The sequence below is a fragment of the Sorex araneus genome, chromosome X (assembly GCF_027595985.1).
Source record: "Sorex araneus isolate mSorAra2 chromosome X, mSorAra2.pri, whole genome shotgun sequence".
NCBI classification, from domain to species: domain Eukaryota; kingdom Metazoa; phylum Chordata; class Mammalia; order Eulipotyphla; family Soricidae; genus Sorex; species Sorex araneus.
In genome coordinates, this window is record NC_073313.1 from 298,918,011 (window position 1) to 298,939,072 (window position 21,062).

Here is a 21,062-nt window from a genome sequence, read left to right on the forward strand (position 1 = left end):
TGATCAGTAGAATCCTAGCTCAAGTTCTATTAACTTTATGTACACATTTTTCATTAGAAACTAAGACAGCACCCTCGAATTAAAAACCTGAGCTTCAGAGAGAGCTAATTATTTACAAATACAGGCTTCTACTGTGAAATATCTCAGGCAGCTACTGTGAAATATCTCAGGCAGCAACTGAGTAGTAACTCTCAGTTTCTCCTCTGTAAACAAGAAATACAGGAACTACTACTCTAGAAAACAATTTTTAAGAATTAAATTGTATACAAAAAGTCATTTCAAAGAATTCCTGGAATGTCATAAATTGTAAGTGACTCTGAGGAGAGTGATCTTCCATGCACAAACTGAAGATTACTTGTGAATAAATCTATATAAACTTTTATAATTGTTACGCTTTGTTAAATATATTGTTTAAGAATAAATGAAAGTCATTTCATTTATTCTTGCTCTCTGATTAACTCATTTGCTTTACTTGTTAACAAAGAAACAGAAAATTTAATCAAGAAGTCTTGCTTGGGCTGGAAAGATAGTATAGTAGGTAGGTTGTTTACCTTCTACATACTCTGCCAGAGTTTGATATCTGGCATTGCATGTGGCCCCCTGGCACTGCCAAGAATGAACCTTGAGGACTGTCACCCCGTTGCTCATTGATTTGTTTGAGCGGGCACCAGTAACGTCTCTCATTGAGAGACTTATTGTTACTGTCTTTGGCATATCCAATACGCACGGGTGGCTTGCCAGGCTCTGCCGTGTGGGGAGGATACTCTCGGTAGCTTGCCGGGCTCTCCGAGAGGGGCGGAGGAATCGAACACAGGTCAGCCACGTGAATAGTGAAAGCCCAACTGCTGTGCTATCACTCCAGCCCTTGAGCACAGAGCCAAGAATTAGACTGATCACCACTGAATGTGACCCCCCGCCACACACACACACACTGTTCTGATTGTCTTTTAGAAACAGTAAGATAAGTATTGGTAGTGCTCTGATCCAGTGACTGAATCAGAGTATCTGTCTGAACAAATAGTTAGAGGTCAGATCTTATATTCCTTTATTCACCTGTCTTTTGAGTAATCCTATTTCCAAGATATTGTTTAGCTGTAAAATCAAATCCTAACAAGAGAGTTATGTATGACCTATGTGATTTTATCAGTCATTTTAAATTTAATAGCTGAATATCAATAGTAGGATACTGACATGCGTTTAATTTGTCCAAACAGAAATGACAATCATAACAGCAATGATTTAGTGCCCTGGGGTGGGCAGTATATATCGACAAGAGAACTAAAATACACAGTCTAGGAAGAGAAAGATCAGACTCATTAATTCAGTCCCAGTTGCATCACCATATGCCTGCCTGTATGTTCTTAATAGATGCTAGTTAAATGAATTGTAAATCTATTTATTTTATATGCTAAAATGAGTATGTCCAATTTAAACCAGGAATTTGAGATACTGACTTAGAGACTCTGTAAAACAATTGGATATAGCCATATCCCTTTAAGATATATTCTAGAGCATATTAGTATTTCTGCATCAGGGGCTTCTGATTATTGCCAGGTAGACTTCTTTATTTGATATCTAATTTTTCTTCCAGCAATCTATGCAACATGTAGTTACTGTTACCTTCATCTTATTACTGAAGGCTCTGTGGGTCAGGACTTTAAGTAGTGGGGTAGAGTGATAGTACAGAATGTCGGGCACTAGCTTTGCATGCAGCCAGTACCCAGCATCTCATATGGAGCCATGAGCACTGCCAGGAGTGACTCCTGAGTACTGAGCCAGGAATAGACCCTGAGTATCAACCAAGTGTCAAGATGAGTTTATGTGTAATGTTCCAACTGGCTGTTCCCCCCCATTCCCCCCTCCCCCCAAAAAAGAGAAAGTTTAAGTGGCTCCCTTGGATAATAGAGCAAACAAATGACAGAGGAGGGGCTCAAATGCAGAAAGATCCTCCCTAAAGTGCTTGGAACCATGTGGTGCTGGGATCAAACTCGGGCTTCCATATGCAAAGAATGTGTTCTGTTCTTTTAAGATATCTCCCTGGTCCAGAACCATGAATTATATATATATATATATATATATATATATATATGTATATGATTGATTGGACCGTCTCTCTGATTCTTTTAGGTTTGAATGTGGGGGTTGGTGGACGCCTGACATGTACAAGGCCCTGGTGGTCCATTCCCCATACTATAGGGTTCATCCAGCACCTGTAGGCATAGAGTCAGTGGCCCTTGAGTCCCACCAAGCACAGACCTTGCACTACACTATAAGGGCTAACACTGGTCAAGCTATATTGCTGGATCAAACATCTCCAGAGTTGATTCCCGGGCCCCCTATTTTAAAAAGAAAGCTAACAAAAATAAAAACAACCCAAAATCACTGAGTATGACTGAGTCTACACTTAGGCACTGAGCACACATCATTGGTATTGCTTTCCAAGAGAATTTTGCAGAGTTAATATTTAAATTTAAATCAGTAACTGGATTCTTCGGAAAGAATGAGTTATGTGTAACACAACAAAATACATACTTAAAGCAATGTGATGACCAACCACTAAAAAGATTATTTTATCTATATACTTGAAGTCAAATGCAACACTTAGCTCCCTCTGAGATAATTATTTCACTCTTCCTGGTAACAGGTTTTTAAATCCTAAGAAAATATTTGCAATTCAAAGAAGCAGCAGGAGGAAATTAGTATCAAAGAGCTGCCCTCTTAATGATGTTGTTGATAGCCATAATGGGATGATTATAACTGTATTAGAAAGAAAGACAAGACCGATTCATTGTTTTAATGATTTGAGATAGGAGTGTCCAATTAAATTCTGCAACTGGTTTAAATGGTCCATTTCAGTACCATAAAATGTCATTTTATGTGTGTATCTAAAAACATCCTAACACACAACAGTCCCCTTTTAAGATCTTTTTTTTATTATTAATATTTCTTTCTTTTCCTTAGAGTCTGGCTAGATGTTGAAAAGACTAACATTAAAGAATTAAATTACCATTTTCTATCTTTACAATTAGGAAAATATGTAGAATTTCCATGGATGGTAAAAATATTGTTCTATATAGTGCTTAAGTAATGATTATTCTGAATCATTTCCCTCACTTGATATAGAGATTTTCTTCATAGAATGAGCTATCCTGCTCAGTAAATTGAATGCTACTATCATATATATGGAGTAAAACGTTTGAAGATATCTGTTTTCTCTGGTTTATGTACATACACTGTTCTCAGTGAAAGTCGATAAGGAAGTTGAATTAGCTCCTCTGTCACTGTCAATCTTAACTAAAGCTATATCTCTCTATAGCTCAGACTATATTAATTCGTTGGCATTTCCAGCCATCTTAGTGAGTATTTCTGCTTCCACATTACCAGTGAACTGTTTGCAGATACTACTTTGATATGGATTCAAATTTCAAGAGTCAACCTGAATTCTGAAGTAGGTCCATTACTCTTACAGAGATTCCTTTTTTTCATTTCTTTTTTTCTTATTCTGCCCTTTTTGTTACTAATTGTGGCCTCTAGTAAGATGTCTTTATATCTAAGGACTTTTGAGTTTGCAAACATGTATCCTGTTCATTAAGTACTCTGTGCTTGGTCAACTCTGGTAGATAAAATTATTTTTACAAAGATGCCACTTGTCTGACCATTATTCATTAAATTATTTCACAATGCAATCTTAAATTTAATCAGTTTCATGGATATTATAATCATTCTAGAGGAGAGGGGACCGTAGTACCTCTAGATCTTTACATTATTTGTAAAGAAATTCTTTATTTGGTGGGAAGGAGGGCTTTGGGCCACACACAGCTAGGCTCAGGGCTTACTCCTGGTTCTGTGCCCAGGAGTAAGTACTACTTTTGATAGTGTTCAGAGAACCATAGGCTGTACTAAGAATCAAACACTTGCAAGGCAGGTGCGTTAGGGGCTGGAACAATAGTACAGTGGGTAGGGCATTTGCCTTGCATGTGGCTGACCCAGGTTTCATTCCCAGCATCCCATATGGTCCTCTGAGCACTGCCAGGAGTCATTCCTGAGTGCAGAGCCAGGAGTAACCCCTGACCATCGCCAGGTGTGACCCAAAAAGAAAAAAAAAAGCAGGTGCATTACCCCTATACTTTTTCTCCAGCCGTCATAAAATAATTCCTAGAGAAATTTTTAGATCCAGGCTAAGACCACTCTGGAAAAATCCATGCAACTGTTGGCAAGAATCTGGAAGCTGAGCCTCAGGAGGGGGCGGGAATGGGCCAGTGCTTCTCGGGGCGGATTTTTTTCTCTTTCTTTTGGCAGTTGGTAAGGTGTAAACTCAGTTTAAAATTACAGTTCCTTTAATTTAGACTTGGATGTGTTGCCTGTCTGCAGTTGGCAGAATCACGCTGTGTGAAACTTTCACTAGGTCCTCTAATTTTTTGTTTGCAAACCACTTTATTCTCTGAAGATTTCTAGAATTGGATCAAAACTCCATACCAAAAAAATTGTTTCACTTGAAACTAGAAGTTTGTATTGCCTGTCAGAATCACATGCAATAGGATAATATCCATGGCCAACGTAAACAGGGGTTAGGAGGACTGGTCAATGGTTGGTACTGAATGGGGAGCTGAGGGTCGTGAGGGTAGTAAGTTAGAGAAGAGACTGTTATGGCAATAGCTGGGAATGATTATGCTGGACAAGATCTGAGGGTTAAAAGTAGGTAAAGGTATATTCTTGATAACCTTTCAGTATCAATATTGCAAACCACAAAAGGAGATAGGGAGGGAGGGAGAGAGAGAGAGAGAGAGAGAGAGAGAGAGAGAGAGAGAGAGAGAGAGAGAGAGAGAGAGAGAAGCACCTACCAAAGAGGTGGGGGGTTGGGGGTGATGGGAGGAAAACTGCAGACACTGGTGCTGGGAAATGTACACTGGTGGAGGGATGGGTGTTGGAATACTGTATGACTAAAATTCAATCATGAATGGCTTTGTAATGCTCAAAAAATTAAAAAAAATTAAGTGCTCGACTTTAATAGTGATCTACTATTAGTATAGTCGATCAAATGATCTAAGATTCCAGCATTTATTAACTTTTATATATAAGATACTTATTTTATAATGCTTAAGCAAATTTTCTTTTCTAATCATATGCCTTTCTTAGGGGTTCTGGTTGCTTATTATTTTCTCATTCTATTAGTATTTTTAATTGCACAAACTACCACATATTCTCTGCTTTACTACTTCTTGTAATGATTATTTCTTTTTGTCCTCCCAGGTAGAGGAGGCCCTGGAAGCTGTCAAAAATGCTACAAATGAGCAGGATCTCGCAAATCGTTTTAAAGAATTTGGGAAAGAGATGGTGAAACTTAACTATGTTGCTGCAAGAAGACAACAGGTGGGGTATTTCAGGAGGAGCTGCGGACAAAATACTTCAGTTTCAGTGACCCTTTCACCTCTCCACCTGACCAGAGATCCACTGCATGTGCTAGCTAGCAAATGATCAGGCTGAGAGAGTTCTTTCTCTTCCATAAAAGAAAGAAAGGAAAAGTAAACAAAAGAGTTGGTTGTGCTGCCACAGTGGGGATTCTTCTGCAACCCACTTTCTTGGCATATGTCGCCTCTCTGCTGCACACACACACACACACACACACACACACACATATATATATGTGTGTGTGTGTGTGTGTGTGTGATATATGTGTTTGTTCACTCTAGGGAATGCTCCAGAGTCAACTAAAAAATACCTCACTTAGGTGGGCTACTGTTTTTACTTTGTGGAGTGCTCCCTTACTCCCACACTCTTTTATTTCCTAGCATTGTGGACACTGCCACACAACTGCCCAACCAAGGGTGTTTGTGATGTGAAACTTTTATGTAAGAGAAGACTGTACAAAGAACATTAGCAGAGAGGCAGAATTGTGGATGGGTGGGGGGGAGTATTTTATAGGGAAGCATGAGCTATTTTGTTGACTGGTTTGGCATTTTCTGTCTTCAGAGATAAGCCCCTCTATTTTAGCCAACTCAATTTGTCTAGTAGGTAGCAATAAAACTGTTCTTAAAAATGTATTCTTATCTTTATCAGCCCTTAAAACACTCCCCACGGGGCTGGAGTGGGATAGCACAGCGGGAAGGGCATTTGTCTTGCACGCGGCCGAACGTGGTTCAATTCCCAGCATCCCATATGGTCCCCCGACCACAGCCAGGAGTAATTCCTGAGTGCATGAGTCAGGAGTAACCTCTGTGCATCGCGGGGTATGATCTAAAAAGAAAAAAAAAACAACACTCCCCAGGGGTGGAGTGATAGTACAGGCAGTAGAGCAGGGCGTTTACCTTGCATGCGGCCGACCTGCGTTTGATCCACGACATCCCCTATGGTCCTCCAAGAACTACCAGGAGTGATCCCTGAGTGCAGAGCCAGGAGTAACCCCCAAAAGGGGTGTAACTCAAAAAGCCAAAAAAAAAGTCTTAAAACAGTCTGCAGATATGACAGGTCAATAAAGATCATTCCTGTTGGTGGGGCCTGGCATAGCGTGGACTACTCTGGTCTGTGCCCAGGCCCTACTTCTGGCTCTGTGCTTGCATCACTCCTGGCAAGGCTAGGATTAAACCTGGGTGGGCTGCATGCAAGAAAAGTGCCTTACCCACTGTACTATTTGTCCATCCCCTTAAAACTCTTACTCATTTTCGAGACCCCAGGTCTTCAAACGAACTCTAGTAAGTCTGTGGAAATTTCCTGGTGGTCTGCCAAAAATTTTTCTTCAGTAAAGGCAATTAGCAGGTGATGCATTAGTCAAAAATTGTAATTATACGTCCTTTGATTTAATCAATAAAATGCAGTCTAGATTGTTTTTGTTTCTGTTTTAGCCATCAGCTGGTCTACAAAATATTTCCTTTTTTCCTAGTCCACGGGTGTAAAGAAAGTTGAATATTAGTCTAGATCAGTTTTTCTGAATCTTTTAATGACTAGGACCCATTTATGACATTGTTTGCTTCCTGTGTCCCCCTTGTTTGATGAGCTGACCCCCTCTTCTCATGATTTGTCCCCTCCCCCATTTATTCAGTTTCACTTCTAGCCACTTCAGAATATCCTGGGTCCCACCAGAGGCCATGAGTGCTGATTTTTAGATTTTTCTCAAACTTCTTTAACATTTGGGGCATTCCTTATGATATTTTCTAAGCTTCCCTAGAACCAACAAAAGAAATCACTCTATCACGGTCATCCCATTGCTCATTGATTTTGCTCTAGTGGGCACCAGTAATGTCTCGAACTGAGACTTGTTGTTACTGTTTTTGGCATATCAAATATGCGATGAGGAACTTGCCAGGCTCTGCCATGGGCGCGAGATACTCTCGGTAGCTTGCCGGGCTCTCTGAGTGGGACGGAGGAATTGAACCCAGGTTGGCCGTGTGCAAGTCGTGCAAGGCCCTATCCGCTGGATTATCTCTCTAGCCCACAATAGAAATACTTGGCAAAAAAAAAAAATGTGCATTGATTATTTATTTTCTTCCCAGATGAAGTGATATTCATATTGTAAACATGGTGAAGATCTCCTAGTCCCTAAAGATCATATAATACCCTTTGTGTGAGCAGCATACAATCATGGTTTTAATTTGTGTGATTATTATTGTACTTTGTTTTCCGCTAAATCTTTTTTTTTCTCTTTATTTTTCTCTTTCCTGTGAAGCAAAATCGTTGTTTTGTTTTGTTTTGTTGTGTTTTTTGAACAGTTTGCTTAGACTTGAGGGGAGAGAAAGAGGATGAGGTGTTCAGAGTGAATCTGGGAAGAAAAGCAGTAAGAAAGCAAGATTTGTGAAATGAGTGTTGAAGGGACAATGCTCATGGGCTTGAAAGCAAGCCGGAAATTTTCTCTTAAGTGGAGTCTGGTGTGGTCTGCCAGAATGTTATTCTGAAGCACAGTGACCAAATAGCCAGTTGAGCTGTTGAATAACTGAAGGAAATACAGTGAATCTCGATGTCAGAGATCCAAGGAGAGGCTGAGAATAAATGGAAAGGTCAGGACATTCCAAAACTGTGGAGTGTTTAAATTTTATTGTGAGCGGTTACTATGTGAATAGTTTCAAGTTTTGTATCAAAGTTTCAGGTTGACACTTGAATTGTCTAGCTATATTGCAAAACAAAAATGGTTGTAGTTTGATGAGGCATAGGCTAGTCCCATTTCTAGCATCTTAAATTATGAGGGCATGCCACTGGATATGGGGTCATGAATTTGGGCATGGGGAAAGGTTTCAGAATGTGCAGTAACGGTCTCTGAGTTCAAAATCTTGATTGTGCTACATTTCTTGAACAAAAAGGAGCTGCAAGGTGAAAATGTTTATACCTGGTCAGTTGTCATAAGAGGTTGTGGTCTCGGTTACTGTGTTGGTGGAAAAGGAGAACATTAAAGGACGTTCATGTTTATTTTGAAAATTGAACGCTCAGGATGGGCTGTTAAATTTTACGTGTGGCAGGAAGGAGTGGTGGTAATCAGTTTATTTCTAAGGTTCTGGTTTGAACAAGTCAGTAACTAGGGATATATTTGCTGAGCTGGCGGATACTGGAAATGGAGCCTGAAAGGGTCAGAAATTACATATTTCATGGGTGGGAGCAATAGTACAGTTGGTAGGGTGCCTGGTTTGCATGTCACCAACTTGGGTTTGATCCCCAGAACTTCATGTGGTCCCCTAAGATGTCCAGGAGTGATTCCTGAGCACAGACCATGAGTAAGCTCTGAGCACTGCCAGTTGTGGCACCAAAACAAAACGAAAAAAAATACATATTTCATATTTAGCACTGTAGCACTGTCGTCCCATTGTTCATCGGTTTGCTCAAGCGGGCACCAGTAACGTCTCCAGTGTGAGACTAGTTGTTACAGGTTTTGACATATTGAATATGCCACGGGTAGCTTGCCAGGCTCTGCCATGCGGGCAGGATACTCTCAGTAGCTTTCCAGGCTCTCCAAGAGGGGCGGAGAAATTGAACCCAGGTCGGCCTCGTGCAAGGCAAATGCCCTACCCACTGTGCTATCGCTCCAGTCATATTTAGATACATCAATTTGATTTTTGAGGTGCTTATGAGATACCTATGTAGAAATTGCAAATTAAAGAGGAGTGAGGAGTAGAGATTGAAGTTAGCATCTAGCATACTTATAATCATTGGAATGTATGAGATATTCATGAGAATCTACACAAATATTTACTTTTATTTCACTGAAGCCTCATTTTTAATCATGTTAATTTTAGTTTAAGCTCATCAAATTAAAAATTTGTTTTAGTTGCTCAGGTCAGGCTTTGTCAAGAAATCTTAGAAAAAACCATAACATTGAAAAGGAAAATAAACCCCAATTCTACTAATTATTAGTTTTCCGTGTCACCTTACAGTTATTTACATTGTAAAATATTTGTAATTATAGTGTGCTTGTAATTATGCATATTACATTTTGATTTTTTGTTTATCTTACAAATATTTGGGTTTTTTTGAAATTTGTTTAAATATATAACCTATTTTTAATTTTGCTTAACCAGTTATTTAAGTTTACTTAATTATTTATAACAATATTGATTGATTCTGTTGTTTCTTGTTTTGGGAACACAATCTTGGCTTATGCTCAGGACTTGCTTCTGGCTCTGCCCGAAGGGATGACTCCTATTGGTGTTCAGGGAACCATATGGGGTACTACAGATTGAAACCCAGTCAGCTATATGGGAGGCAAATTCCCTACCCATTGCACTATCTCTTTGGCCCAACTATTGTTCCTATTTTTAAAAATGTGGTTGAAGAATATCTCTTCCAGTGTCTTTCTGAAAAGGATCTGTACTCCCATGTCTCACCTCAATATTCAGATTTCTTTTTCTTTTTTTTTTAAGTATTGATACTGAGGAATGTAATACAGAATCTTCAGATCAGATATTTTGGACCCAAATCTTGCATTGCTAGCCAGGAGAAACCATATGCACTCCCTAGAACATTGGCTGGCATAAAGAATAAACTTTTATGTTGGTCTCCTGTTTTTCTGTATTTATCTTTAGAACAGAAAATAATCCCACGTTAGAAATTATCAGTGCTGACTGGACTAAATCTATTGGTAGTTAATCAAAGAATGATAGATGATGTTGTTAATTGATCTTGTTGTCAGTTTATCTTTATAATCCTAAATATCAAATATAAACTGCTTATCTTAGAATTATTTTAATCCATATAAGATATAATGTAATTCACTTTTGCCAGGCCATTCACCTGACATTTACCAAATGAACAAATCTGAATAGTTTCTAGTGCTTCAAATAGCCTTTGATAATGTTTTGGAACTGGAAAAATAGTTTTCTTAGATGTGTTCAGCTAGTCATTCTACATGAATACAGCTGGACTTCAAAATTTCCAAAAATGATGTGAACACTTTTAGTAATAATCTTTATAGAAGACAATATAAAGGAATAAATTAGTATTTTACAGTATCACTGTCACTGGCATCCTATTGCTAATCGATTTGTTGGAGTAAGTACCAGTAACGTCTCTTATTCTGAGACTTATTGTTACTGTTTTAGACATATCCAATACACCACGGGTAGCTTGCCAGACTCCGCTGTGCACGTGCAATACTGTCAATAGCTTGCTGGGCTCTCCGAGAGGGGCGGAGGAATCAAACATGGGTCAGCTGCATGAAAGGTGAATGCCCTACCACTGTGCTATCGCTCCAGCCCATTTTACAGTATATTTTTTGCATTATAGTATATTATATTTTTAACACAAATTAGGAAACCAGATTAGCTTTGATCTATTATTTTATTCCTTAAACTTTGTGATTTATATGCCATTAAAGGTATTTTTTGCTTATTTTGGGGGACTTACTACTTTGCACTCAGGGATCATTCCTTGCATGCTTGGGGGAATCATATGGGGTCCTGGGGGTTGAACCCATGTCAGCTTCATGTAAGGCAAGAAATTTACCTATGAACTTTAGTCTGGACCTGTGGTTATATTTTCCCCCTAATGTACCATATTCTAAAAATGATCATGGCGGTGATGCACTAAACATCAGAAATCTAATGGAAACATATTTTTAATTGTAATTGAAAATGTAAGCAGACTCTCAGTAGTTGAGTAGTTCATCTTTGATAAGTAAATTTCACCCGTGTAAATCATTTATGTTGTTAGTGACATGGTATGTGCATTTTTTAAGTAACATTTCTAAAATATCTTTTAGACATCAGTCACTCTACTCATAAGTAAAGACCCATTGACCAAGATAGACAGATCTTTTTTAAAGATTTTTTATTGAACCACTGTGAGATAGATCCTTACAATGCTGTTTATAATTAGGTTTGAGTCATATAGTATTCCAAAACTCATCCTTTCAACAGTGTACACTTCCCAGCACCCTCCCCCAGCCTGCCTCTATAACAGGGACCCCCCCTTCTTCCCTCCCTCCCTCTTCTATTGCAGCATAGTGGTGTACAGTACAGATACTGAAAGGTTATTGTGTATATCACTTTACCTACATTTAATACTCAGTTCTTGTCCAATGTGATCATTTCCAACTATTATTGTCATACTGGGACTGGAGCAATAGCTCAGCGGGTAGGGTATTTGCCTTGCATGTGGCCAACCCGGGTTCAATTCCTCTGTCTTTCTTGGAGAGCCCAGCAAGCTACCAAGAGTATCCTGCTTGCATGGTAGAGCCTACCCGCGCTGACTGTGGCGTATTTGATATGCCAAAAACAGTAACAATAACTCTCACAATGGAGACGTTACTGGTGCCTGCTCAAGCAAATCAATGAACAACTGGATGACAGTGCTACAGTGCCATTGTCATACGGGTCCCTCAATAGACAGTTCTTACGGTTGTCATTAAATATACAATATGAAATGGGAACATGGTTGAGTATTATGATAGATAAATAATACACCAGTTTAAGAAAAATGATAGTGTGAGACAAGTGTTTAGTATTTAGGGAAATAGAATTCTATAGAAGCAGGCAGAAGGGGACACAGCCTCCAATGTGCATTCTAGAATACAGGTCATTTCTGGTGAAAGAAAGGAGGGACAGTGCAGGCTTGTTTCAAATATTCGCACAGAAAAACACGTGTTCAGGGCCCCAAAGTAAGAGAGCCAGAGGGAGACGGTGTAAAATGGAGTGTAGTTCCGAGAGCCTTTGAACCCTAACACAGATGCCCCCTTGCCAAACACAGAATTCCAGCACTGATGCTCCTTTGCCAAACCCCATGGCTATATGACGTTTGATATTTTGCTCCCGCAGGAACTGAAGGACCCACACTGCCGGGACGAGATGGCAGCGGCCCGCGGGGCTCTCAAGAAGAACGCCACGATGCTCTACACGGCCTCCCAGGCCTTCCTCCGGCACCCGGACGTGGCTGCCACCAGAGCCAACCGAGACTATGTCTTCAAGCAAGTGCAAGAGGCCATCGCTGGCATCTCCAACGCTGCTCAGGCCACGTCGCCCACCGAGGAAGGCAAAGGGCACACAGGCATTGGCGAGCTGGCAGCAGCTCTGAATGAATTCGACGTGAGTATCTGGCAGGGAGTAATAGACTGGGGGCATTGCTTTCTTTTCTTTCTCTGATTTTCCAAGTAAGAGAGTTTTATTTAGAAAAATGAAAAGGGGGGTGGAAGAAGGACAGAAAGGGAGAGGGAGTGGAGAGAGGGGATCAGAGCCTAAAAGAGAAAGTGGGCACTCATGGCTGGGTGTGATGTGGTCAGTGGAGAATGCCTGGTGTGTCTGCTTTCATAAAAATAAAGTAAGATATGGGAGTGCAGGGGACCCCTGATAATAAACGTTAATTTGCCTCTCAATGCTGGGTCTCATTCCCCTGACCCAGAAAGAGCCTCCAATGCGGCATTGTTGGGAAGGACGAGTAAAGAGAGGCTTCTAAAATCTCAGGGCTAGGACAATGGAGACGTTACTGAGACTGCTTAGGAAATTCGATGATCAACGCGATGATGATAATGATGATGATGATGATGATGATGATGATGATGATGATTGCCTCTCATAGACTCTTTTGGTAATAAGATATATGCATATGCTTTATTGATTATTGCTCTTTGGTATATTGACAAAGCCTGTTGCTCTGCAATTAAAGGCATTGCCATAATGAACTGCTGCACTTATGAGGACCTAATCTCATGCAAATAGAAGCCCTGTGCACTGTTATCATTTCTACCTCATGGGCAGTTTCAGTGACTTTATTTTCATTCTTCGGGAGATTTTCTGTATTAACAAAGGTCAAACTGTCCAGAGCAGCCCTGGAGGGGACTGTCTCTGTGTGGGTCCCCGGTGAAGAACTGGCCTTTTACAGCAGGGGCACATAAACATCGCACACAGGATCCTGCTCTTTCACACACTGGCCAGAAAGGCCAATGGCTCTGCTAGTCCCCCGAGGTTCTCATTCCTTGCTCTTTCTAGGACTGTGTGTCAGTCACTCAGGGTGCAGGGGGGATGATGGAGGTAGAGGAGTGCACTGTGCCAGGGCAGAGTCGGGGCATCAAAGTGACACTCCAGATTCACAGTCCTCCCCTTGCACTGCTTCAGGCAGGATACAGCCCCCCTTAGCTGTGAGAAGTTGGGAATCAGTTGAGTCCATTCTGTGTTCAGAAAGAGCCTGCACTATTGTGAAAACTATACAAATTTCTTTTTTTTTTAAAAAAAAAAAAGGTATCTGCTTCAGACTTATACTTTCTGTAGACTAGAATTGAATACTTCTTTTTTTTTTCTTTTTGGGTCATACCCGGCAATGCACTGGGGTCACTCCTGTCTCATGCACTCAGGAACTACTGCTGGCAGTTCTCGGGAGACCATATGGGATGCTGGGAATCGAACTCGGGTCAGTCATTTGCAAGGCAAACACCCTATCCACTGTGCTATCGCTCCAGCCCCTAGAATTGAATAATTCTATGTGATAAAACATAAGGTTTTATGTAGCTAGAAGGAAATAGGTTATTTAACAGTTTGGGGGGGGCGCGATTTTGACCTAGTGGTACAGGACTGTGTGATAAAGACAATAAGGTCTCTATCTCTGGCACCACACACAGACACACACATATGTGCACACACAGGCACATGCACACACACACACAAACTTACACTTAAAGGGGCCAAGGAGATAGCACAGAAGCCAGGGGTACATGCTTTGCATTGTGGGACCTCTGTTCAATCCCCAGCACCTCATACTGTTGAGTACAAAACTAGAAGGTTCTGAGCATTGCCAGAGTGCCCTGGCAGTGCAGGACCCCACAGTGCCTCATTCTCACTTGTATCATTTGTCCACCGTTGATCTTCGATTTGCTTGAGCAGGTGCCAGTAACATCTCCACTCGTCCCTGTCTCACGCCAGAGCAGCCCAGTGGCGCCTGCTCAATCCAGGAACACAAAGAGCCTCATACCGTTCATTCAGGGTCTTGACGAAGAAGTCTGATGATCTTGTAGGTGGGCAGCCAAGTGGTCTTTAGACATCCTGTGGAATCCAGTCAGTAACAGCTTTATTCTCAAGCGCTGATTTTGAACTGACTGTACTGATTGTCCCAGAATTGCTGCACGTGCCTCAGACCCCTTGGTCACCACCTGGGTTATCCACACCTTGCAAAGATAAAGAATATAGGAGTGTTGATTACTCAAGGTATGAAGTCTGAAAATTGAATTGAGGAATGAGTATGGCATTTTATCTTAATACTGATCTTAGAAATTTTCACAGAGAACTTGTAGCTTCAGTTAATATATACGTTAAACTTAAAACATATTTCTATACTGTTTCTTATCGTATATGTTTTTAAGGTCTTAAGGCTCTTTATAAAGATTAAACATAAAACATTTAAAAATTCACATTAAGTTGGAATTTTGTAAGTACTTGCACTCACAATGTTTTAGGAGACACTTAAAATTCACTGGAAATTACAGGAGAGGTCATTAAGATTATCAATTTATGTAAATAAACATGCAGACATTATTAGATTCCCATAGTAAAAAAAATAGGGGGAAAGATACTGTCTACAGAATAAACAATGCAAATACTTTTTAAATTTTATTTTCTAATTGAATATTTATTTTAGAAATAATTGTGATAGATAGGACAGGTCTATTAAGAAATCTTTTACTAGGAGAAAATTTTGCTCTTGGATAAATATCATAATCCCAGTATGAAAACTATTGACACTTTTTCGTCAGTACATTGACTTTTATAATATTTAGAAAATCCTACAGGAAATCCTGGAAGAGGTGTTTTTCTTTTGTTTGTTTTTTAACTCAAACTAATGATAAAGTTCTTCTTTTCTTGAAAATTGAATAGGCCCATGTTATAAGAAATATGAGCAGGTCAAATACCCAGATATTAAACCACTAAGAATATTAATATCAGATATAACCAAAGCAGAAGCCTTTGAGACAGAATGGGAAATTGAAAGCTAAATGAAATACAAAGTTCTTTTGTGAAATGGGAATTTTAAACACAAAAATAGATGGTTCAGTCATATTTTGACACAATTGTACTGTTCTAATAATAATTTATAGTAAAGCATAATTTGACCTAAGTGAGGATGTGGCAAAAATAAAATCTAGCGTATCTCTTAAGATCTCGCTTGGAAGTTTGTCTGGAGCCCGTCAGCTGCTGCCACCTTCTGCCCAAGCGTGCAGGTGCGTGTTTATGCAGACTGTTTTCATCAAAGGAGGCTTCACCCAGAGAAGGTTTCAACGTGGAGTTATCCATAGAGTATCAAGACAGACTCTGGACTCATACAATATGACTTAGATCCGTGTGGGGGAAATCCATTAGCAAAGTGTCCTGACTTTTTAAACTTTTGGCTGTTTTTCTCTGTGTCATGACATATTCTCAAGCAACTAAGGCTTGGAGGGATTAACACATGAAGATAAATATGAAAGGTGGATGTTTCTTATTTTTCACTTGGAGGGAGAGAGAAGGTTCTGCCAAATGGTGCTCAGGGGTTCCTGTAGTGGCAGGAGTTACAGGGACCTAGTGGGTGCTTGGGAGCCTTCATAGCTTGCAGCCTGCAGTCCTGGGCACATGTGCCAGGTATTGTTCTATTGTCTGCTGCACAAGGCACGTCTGTCTCTAACCATGGCATGTATGACCTAACCCAGGGCATGTTATGTTCCTGGCCCCCCCAAATATGTTTTTTATAAAACTTAAGGTCTATGAATTTAATTTACTTAATGTATTTCATTAACTATATATTCTATATTTAAACTAACTTTTTTCCCTATTATCCATATTAAGTTCTCAATTATGTATTTTGTGAAGTAGATACGTTAAGTTATGTTAGTCAGGTAATTTATTAATTATAACTTAATAAATAACAGTGGTATACTAATAGTGATAAAATAAAATATTGTTTACTAGTATTTTTAAGTACTAGTAAAATAAAATGTTATTTACTAGGCGGCTCTCTGTCGCCTCCCGCATTCGGTGCTCTCAAGCCACTTCCCCACTCCGGATGGCGGTTGCCTTGGACAGACGAAGTAAGAACGAGTGCCAAGCTGGTTGCTGATTAGTTGCCTTTATTCACTCTCGTCTCTCCCGGCTCTCCACAACCTTCTGTCCTCTTCTGTCCCTCTCTCTGTCTCAACCTTCCATCTGACTCCTCCAATCTACTTTCACCGTCTCTCTCACTTGTTTCCTCTCTCTGCCCTCAATTCTTTCTTCCTCCTCTGTCTGTCTCCTCTATCTCTCCTTGCTCTCTCTACCCCCGCTGCAACTGTCCTCTTCCTCCTGGCAGCCACTCTTTTTCTTCTCCCACCACCCCTCCCCAATCACGCCTCCCCACGGGAAGCGCAATCAACATGTTTTTCCAGTCTTCCCGACCACCTGCAACCCACAAGGGCAAAACAGCCCTTAAGTTGTGTTTCTCCTCTCCTTAGATCAGCAACTTAATTAACATCTTTAATTCTCCTTCCTAATATTTACCATTCTGTATGGACACAGTAATAGTCACTTTTAGGCTCGTAGGATGATTCTCCTTGGAAATATCTCACTACAGACACAGACTACAGTACTCAGGCCGGGTCAGTCATTCCTAACCCCAGCAGGGTCCAAATCTAGTTATTACTTTTTGGATCATGACATACTTTGCCCATGACCAACCTCTTAACTTATAGTTGAGCATTATGGCACTTTGGCCAGGCCCATTTCGATGCCAGGGTAGCTCATAGCTCACTGCTTACCCTGGGTCCATCCAGTCCCTCGTCGGGACCCTGCTTTTGGGGATCTAGGAAATAAGGACAACTGAGGCTTAAGTCAAGAGAGTAGATGTCCAGGAGGTAATATTTGAAGTCAATCAACTCCCAAGCCACAAACTTGTGTTTTCAGCAATCTGCCTGTCTTCATACAAAAAGCAATTGCTCTGAAATAGCTAACCATGAAAAGGACAGTAAGAAGAGAAAGACAATATTTACAAGTCAGAGTCTTATCAGGAGGCAAAGGTAATTGACAGGTTGGGGGGCAGTCAATAAACACAAGCTCCGGGTGGCCAGGGAGGAAGGGCAATACTATCCTGTATCACTGTATCACTGTCATCCCATTGCTCATCTATTTGCTCGAGCGGGCACCAGTAACTTCTCCATTGTGAGACTTGTTGACTTGTTGTTACTGCTTTTGGCATATTGAATATGCATGGGTAGCTTGCCAGGCTCTGCTGTGCAGGCGGGATACTCTTAATAGCTTGCCTGGCTCTTGGAGAGGGGCAGAGAAATTGAACCCAGTCAATTGCAAAGCAAACTTCCTACCCACTGTGCTATCACTCCAGCCCTAATACTATCCTACAGAGCATAGTAGTTTCTTGAAAGAAATATACTTTAAGAACTGTGAGGGATGAGAAAGAAAGACACTTGTGCGAGAGATAACATGGGCTTGTCTAGAGAGGAACAAACAGAGATGGCTTTTGGGAGAACATTATATATAATTTCTCCAAATTATTTTGGCCTGGAGTTCTCTGCATACATCAGCATTAATCTTGTGTTTATACAGGAGGAAATTCTTTTACTGTTGATGGTGCTTCCATTTTTTCCTTTTTGTTCTTGGGTCACACCTAGCAGTGCCCTGGACTTATTCCTGGCTCTGTGTGCAGGACAGTCACGTGCAAACAAGTGTCCTGTCTACTGTCACTCTAGTGCCGCATTTCATATTCTTTTCATGATCTTTTGATTTAAATTAATAATCGCTGGGTAATTTTATTACTATATATTTTTTATTTGAACTAAGTTATTTCTATTGCCTATGTTGATTTAGTTATTAAAATTACTTAATTAGCTATGTTAGAAATAAGTTCATTAATAGGGCTGGAGTGAGAAAATAGCAGGTACGTGGCATGAAGCGGGCTCAGGTTCGATTCTGGCATCCCATAATATCCCCCAGGCACCTCCAGGAGTGATCCCTGAGCACAGAGCGAGAAGTAGATGGTGACCACCATCAGGTACGGCCTCCAAACAAAAATTTTAAAAGAAAATTTTAAAAGAAATTCAGTATTAAGTAGTAATGAATAAAAATGTAAATTAACAGTTATAAAATATCCATACCAGTACTTAAACTTATATAAATTTCATAAAGCATTATCTAACATTTGAAAGAAAATTTTAGTTTTCAGAGACTGACAAAAATCGACATGTGGATCTGTTTATATTGGCAATTCATCGACAGTAATTTCATTTGTTGAAGATGTTTAGCTTTTTTAATTAAATTCAGTAGTTTATTAGAAGTAGGGATGATAATAAAATGTCCTTGAATAATATATCAGGTTAATTATTTATTCATTATGTGTCATTTTTATTTCCAGACAATTTAAATTCTTGAACTAAAAGGCAATGTCCCATCTCTCTTTGTAAACAGAACATTTTTGTTCAACAACTGCATAATGAATATTTGGGTTATACACACAAATTTGTGCGAGTGTATATGTGTTTTGAATTTCTCACTCATATTGTCTGGGAATTTATTTAGAATTTATAGAGCCATCTCTCTTGAATCCTAGATGTCATTCTTATATATTAATCCGAGTGATTCTACACTGAGGCGGAAACTCACTCAAACTCCCTGTGATGTTCTCTTTGACAGGGTCTCTTTCTGTAACTTGGCTCAAGAGCTTGCCAAAGGATTATACATGTAAAAGGAAAATGTCAATCTGGGATGTATGTGTGGCTCAAGTGGTAACATTTAACATGTGCCTTGCATATGGGATGCCCCAGGACTATATGTTCACTCCGTGCCCTCTACTGCTTCCTTGTGACCTTGTTAGATCCTGCACACAAGTGTCATCTTATAACAATGAAAGAGATAATGATAAATTGTCAAATGTCTTTACTTCAAGTATTCAAATTCATAACTCATGGTGAGGGGCTCCCAAGCAGTGCTCAGTAGTCTGGGGGTCTCTCCCAGCACTTCTTAGCCAACAAGCAGGTAGTTCAAGAGTGAGAACCTAAGGAAGTGCTGCTTCTAACATCTTTTCTTCCCTGAGGTCATCCCCGTGGTCCTTGGAGACCTCCAGGGCTGTACCCACCAATGCCGGAGGGACCATACAGTGTCTCGGACCAAACTTGGCTGAGCTGCATACAAGGCATGTGCCCTAACCCTTGAACCACTTCTTGAGTGAACATACTCTGAGGTTAGAAGAATTTTAGAGATACAAAATATATTCATCATGATTAGAATGTTGAAATTGTAGCACACTTCATATTAATAGAAGTGTTTCAAGCCCTGTTATGCTGCAAATACATTGTCATACAGAAATGACATTGAATTTGATTATTGATTATGAGAAAGGTCAAATTAATATTTTTAATATTCATTTGTCTGAAATTATGGGATTAAATCCTATCTGGAGGGTTACTATTTTAGCTCAATGCTTGAAGAAATCTGGCACTGTTAACCTTGCATTATGAATAGTTGAATAGTGATTTATGAAACAAAAATGGACAACAAATGCAGTATTTTTAACAGCCTGAAACTTTCAAGAGAATTTCTAATGATAAACAATGAAAAGTAAAATAATCACTTATTAATGGAAAAATCAGCCTCTGTTTAAAATGTGGCATTCTTTTATTTTTTTTAAATAATGTAGGAGTACTGCTATTTATCCGGCCATTGATTAAGCTGATTGAATTGGGCATGAACTCCACATTACTTTTTCCTTTTTTATTCAGAATGTTAATTTTATTTTATTATTTTATTATTATTTCCCCACCCCTTTTTTTGATTCACCATGAGATACAGTTACAAGGCTTTCATGTCTAAGCTTTGATAATACAATCACCAAACACCCATCCCTTCACCAGTGCACATTTTCCACCACCAAAATCCTCAATATACCCCCACCCCCACCCCCACCCCTGTTCCAAACCTTCCCCTGCCTGTGTGGCAGAAAATTTCCCCCATTCTCTTTCTCTACTTTGGTTACATTCTATATTTCAACACCAGTCTCACCACCACTCAAACCTGTCCAAAAGGCAATGCTAGACGATTTTTTTTGTATTGCTTTTTAATAAATAGAACATGATGTCCAGCAAATTCTGTGTCATTCTCTTCTGGGAGCTTTCATTTATAGTCCCTGGGTCTTGGCCATTGATGAGATTACATGGCTCCAGGGGTGGCTTCTGGGTGTGACTGCCAAGCTACTAGAAAACTGGGGACCTGGGGTGAAGAAGACCCAGTCCTGATCCAAGTGGGCTTGGAGATCTCAGTCACGGGTTCCCGTGTACTTGGGTTTTCTGATCGGTCTGCTCTCCCGTGAGGTTCATCCCATCTTGAGTGAGACTTGTCCCCTCTTGGGAGAGGTCATCTGAGCATGTGGAAAATGGCCTTGAGCATGGTGGCAGTTGGATTCTGGAGGTTTTCTGTTGCTGGTGCTCAGCTTGGGGTGGGGAGGAAGGGAGGACAACTCAACCCCCCCCCCCAGGTGCCCCAGTGAGGACAGCCTGGCATGGGGTCAGAACATTCTGTGGTGCTCTCTTCAGGGAGCTTTGGTTTATAGTCTCTGGGTCTTGGCCATTGATGAGATTACGTGGCACCCGGGGTGGTTTGTGTATGTGACTGCCAAGCTACTGGAAAAACTAGGGAGCTGGGGGAAGGAAGCCT

At 40.2% G+C, this 21,062-nt stretch overlaps 1 protein-coding gene across 4 annotated transcripts in view; it reads left to right on the forward strand.

Annotated features, from left to right (window-relative positions):
- CTNNA2 (catenin alpha 2) overlaps window positions 1–21,062 on the forward strand; it is a 1,292,108-nt gene that overhangs the window by 402,618 nt on the left and 868,428 nt on the right. For all 4 annotated transcript variants that reach the window (XM_055121537.1, XM_055121538.1, XM_055121540.1 and 1 more), the window contains exons 5-6: window positions 5,251–5,370; window positions 12,231–12,497. In XM_055121537.1, the coding sequence (XP_054977512.1) occupies window positions 5,251–5,370; window positions 12,231–12,497 (387 nt within the window). The remainder of the gene's footprint in view (window positions 1–5,250; window positions 5,371–12,230; window positions 12,498–21,062) is intronic.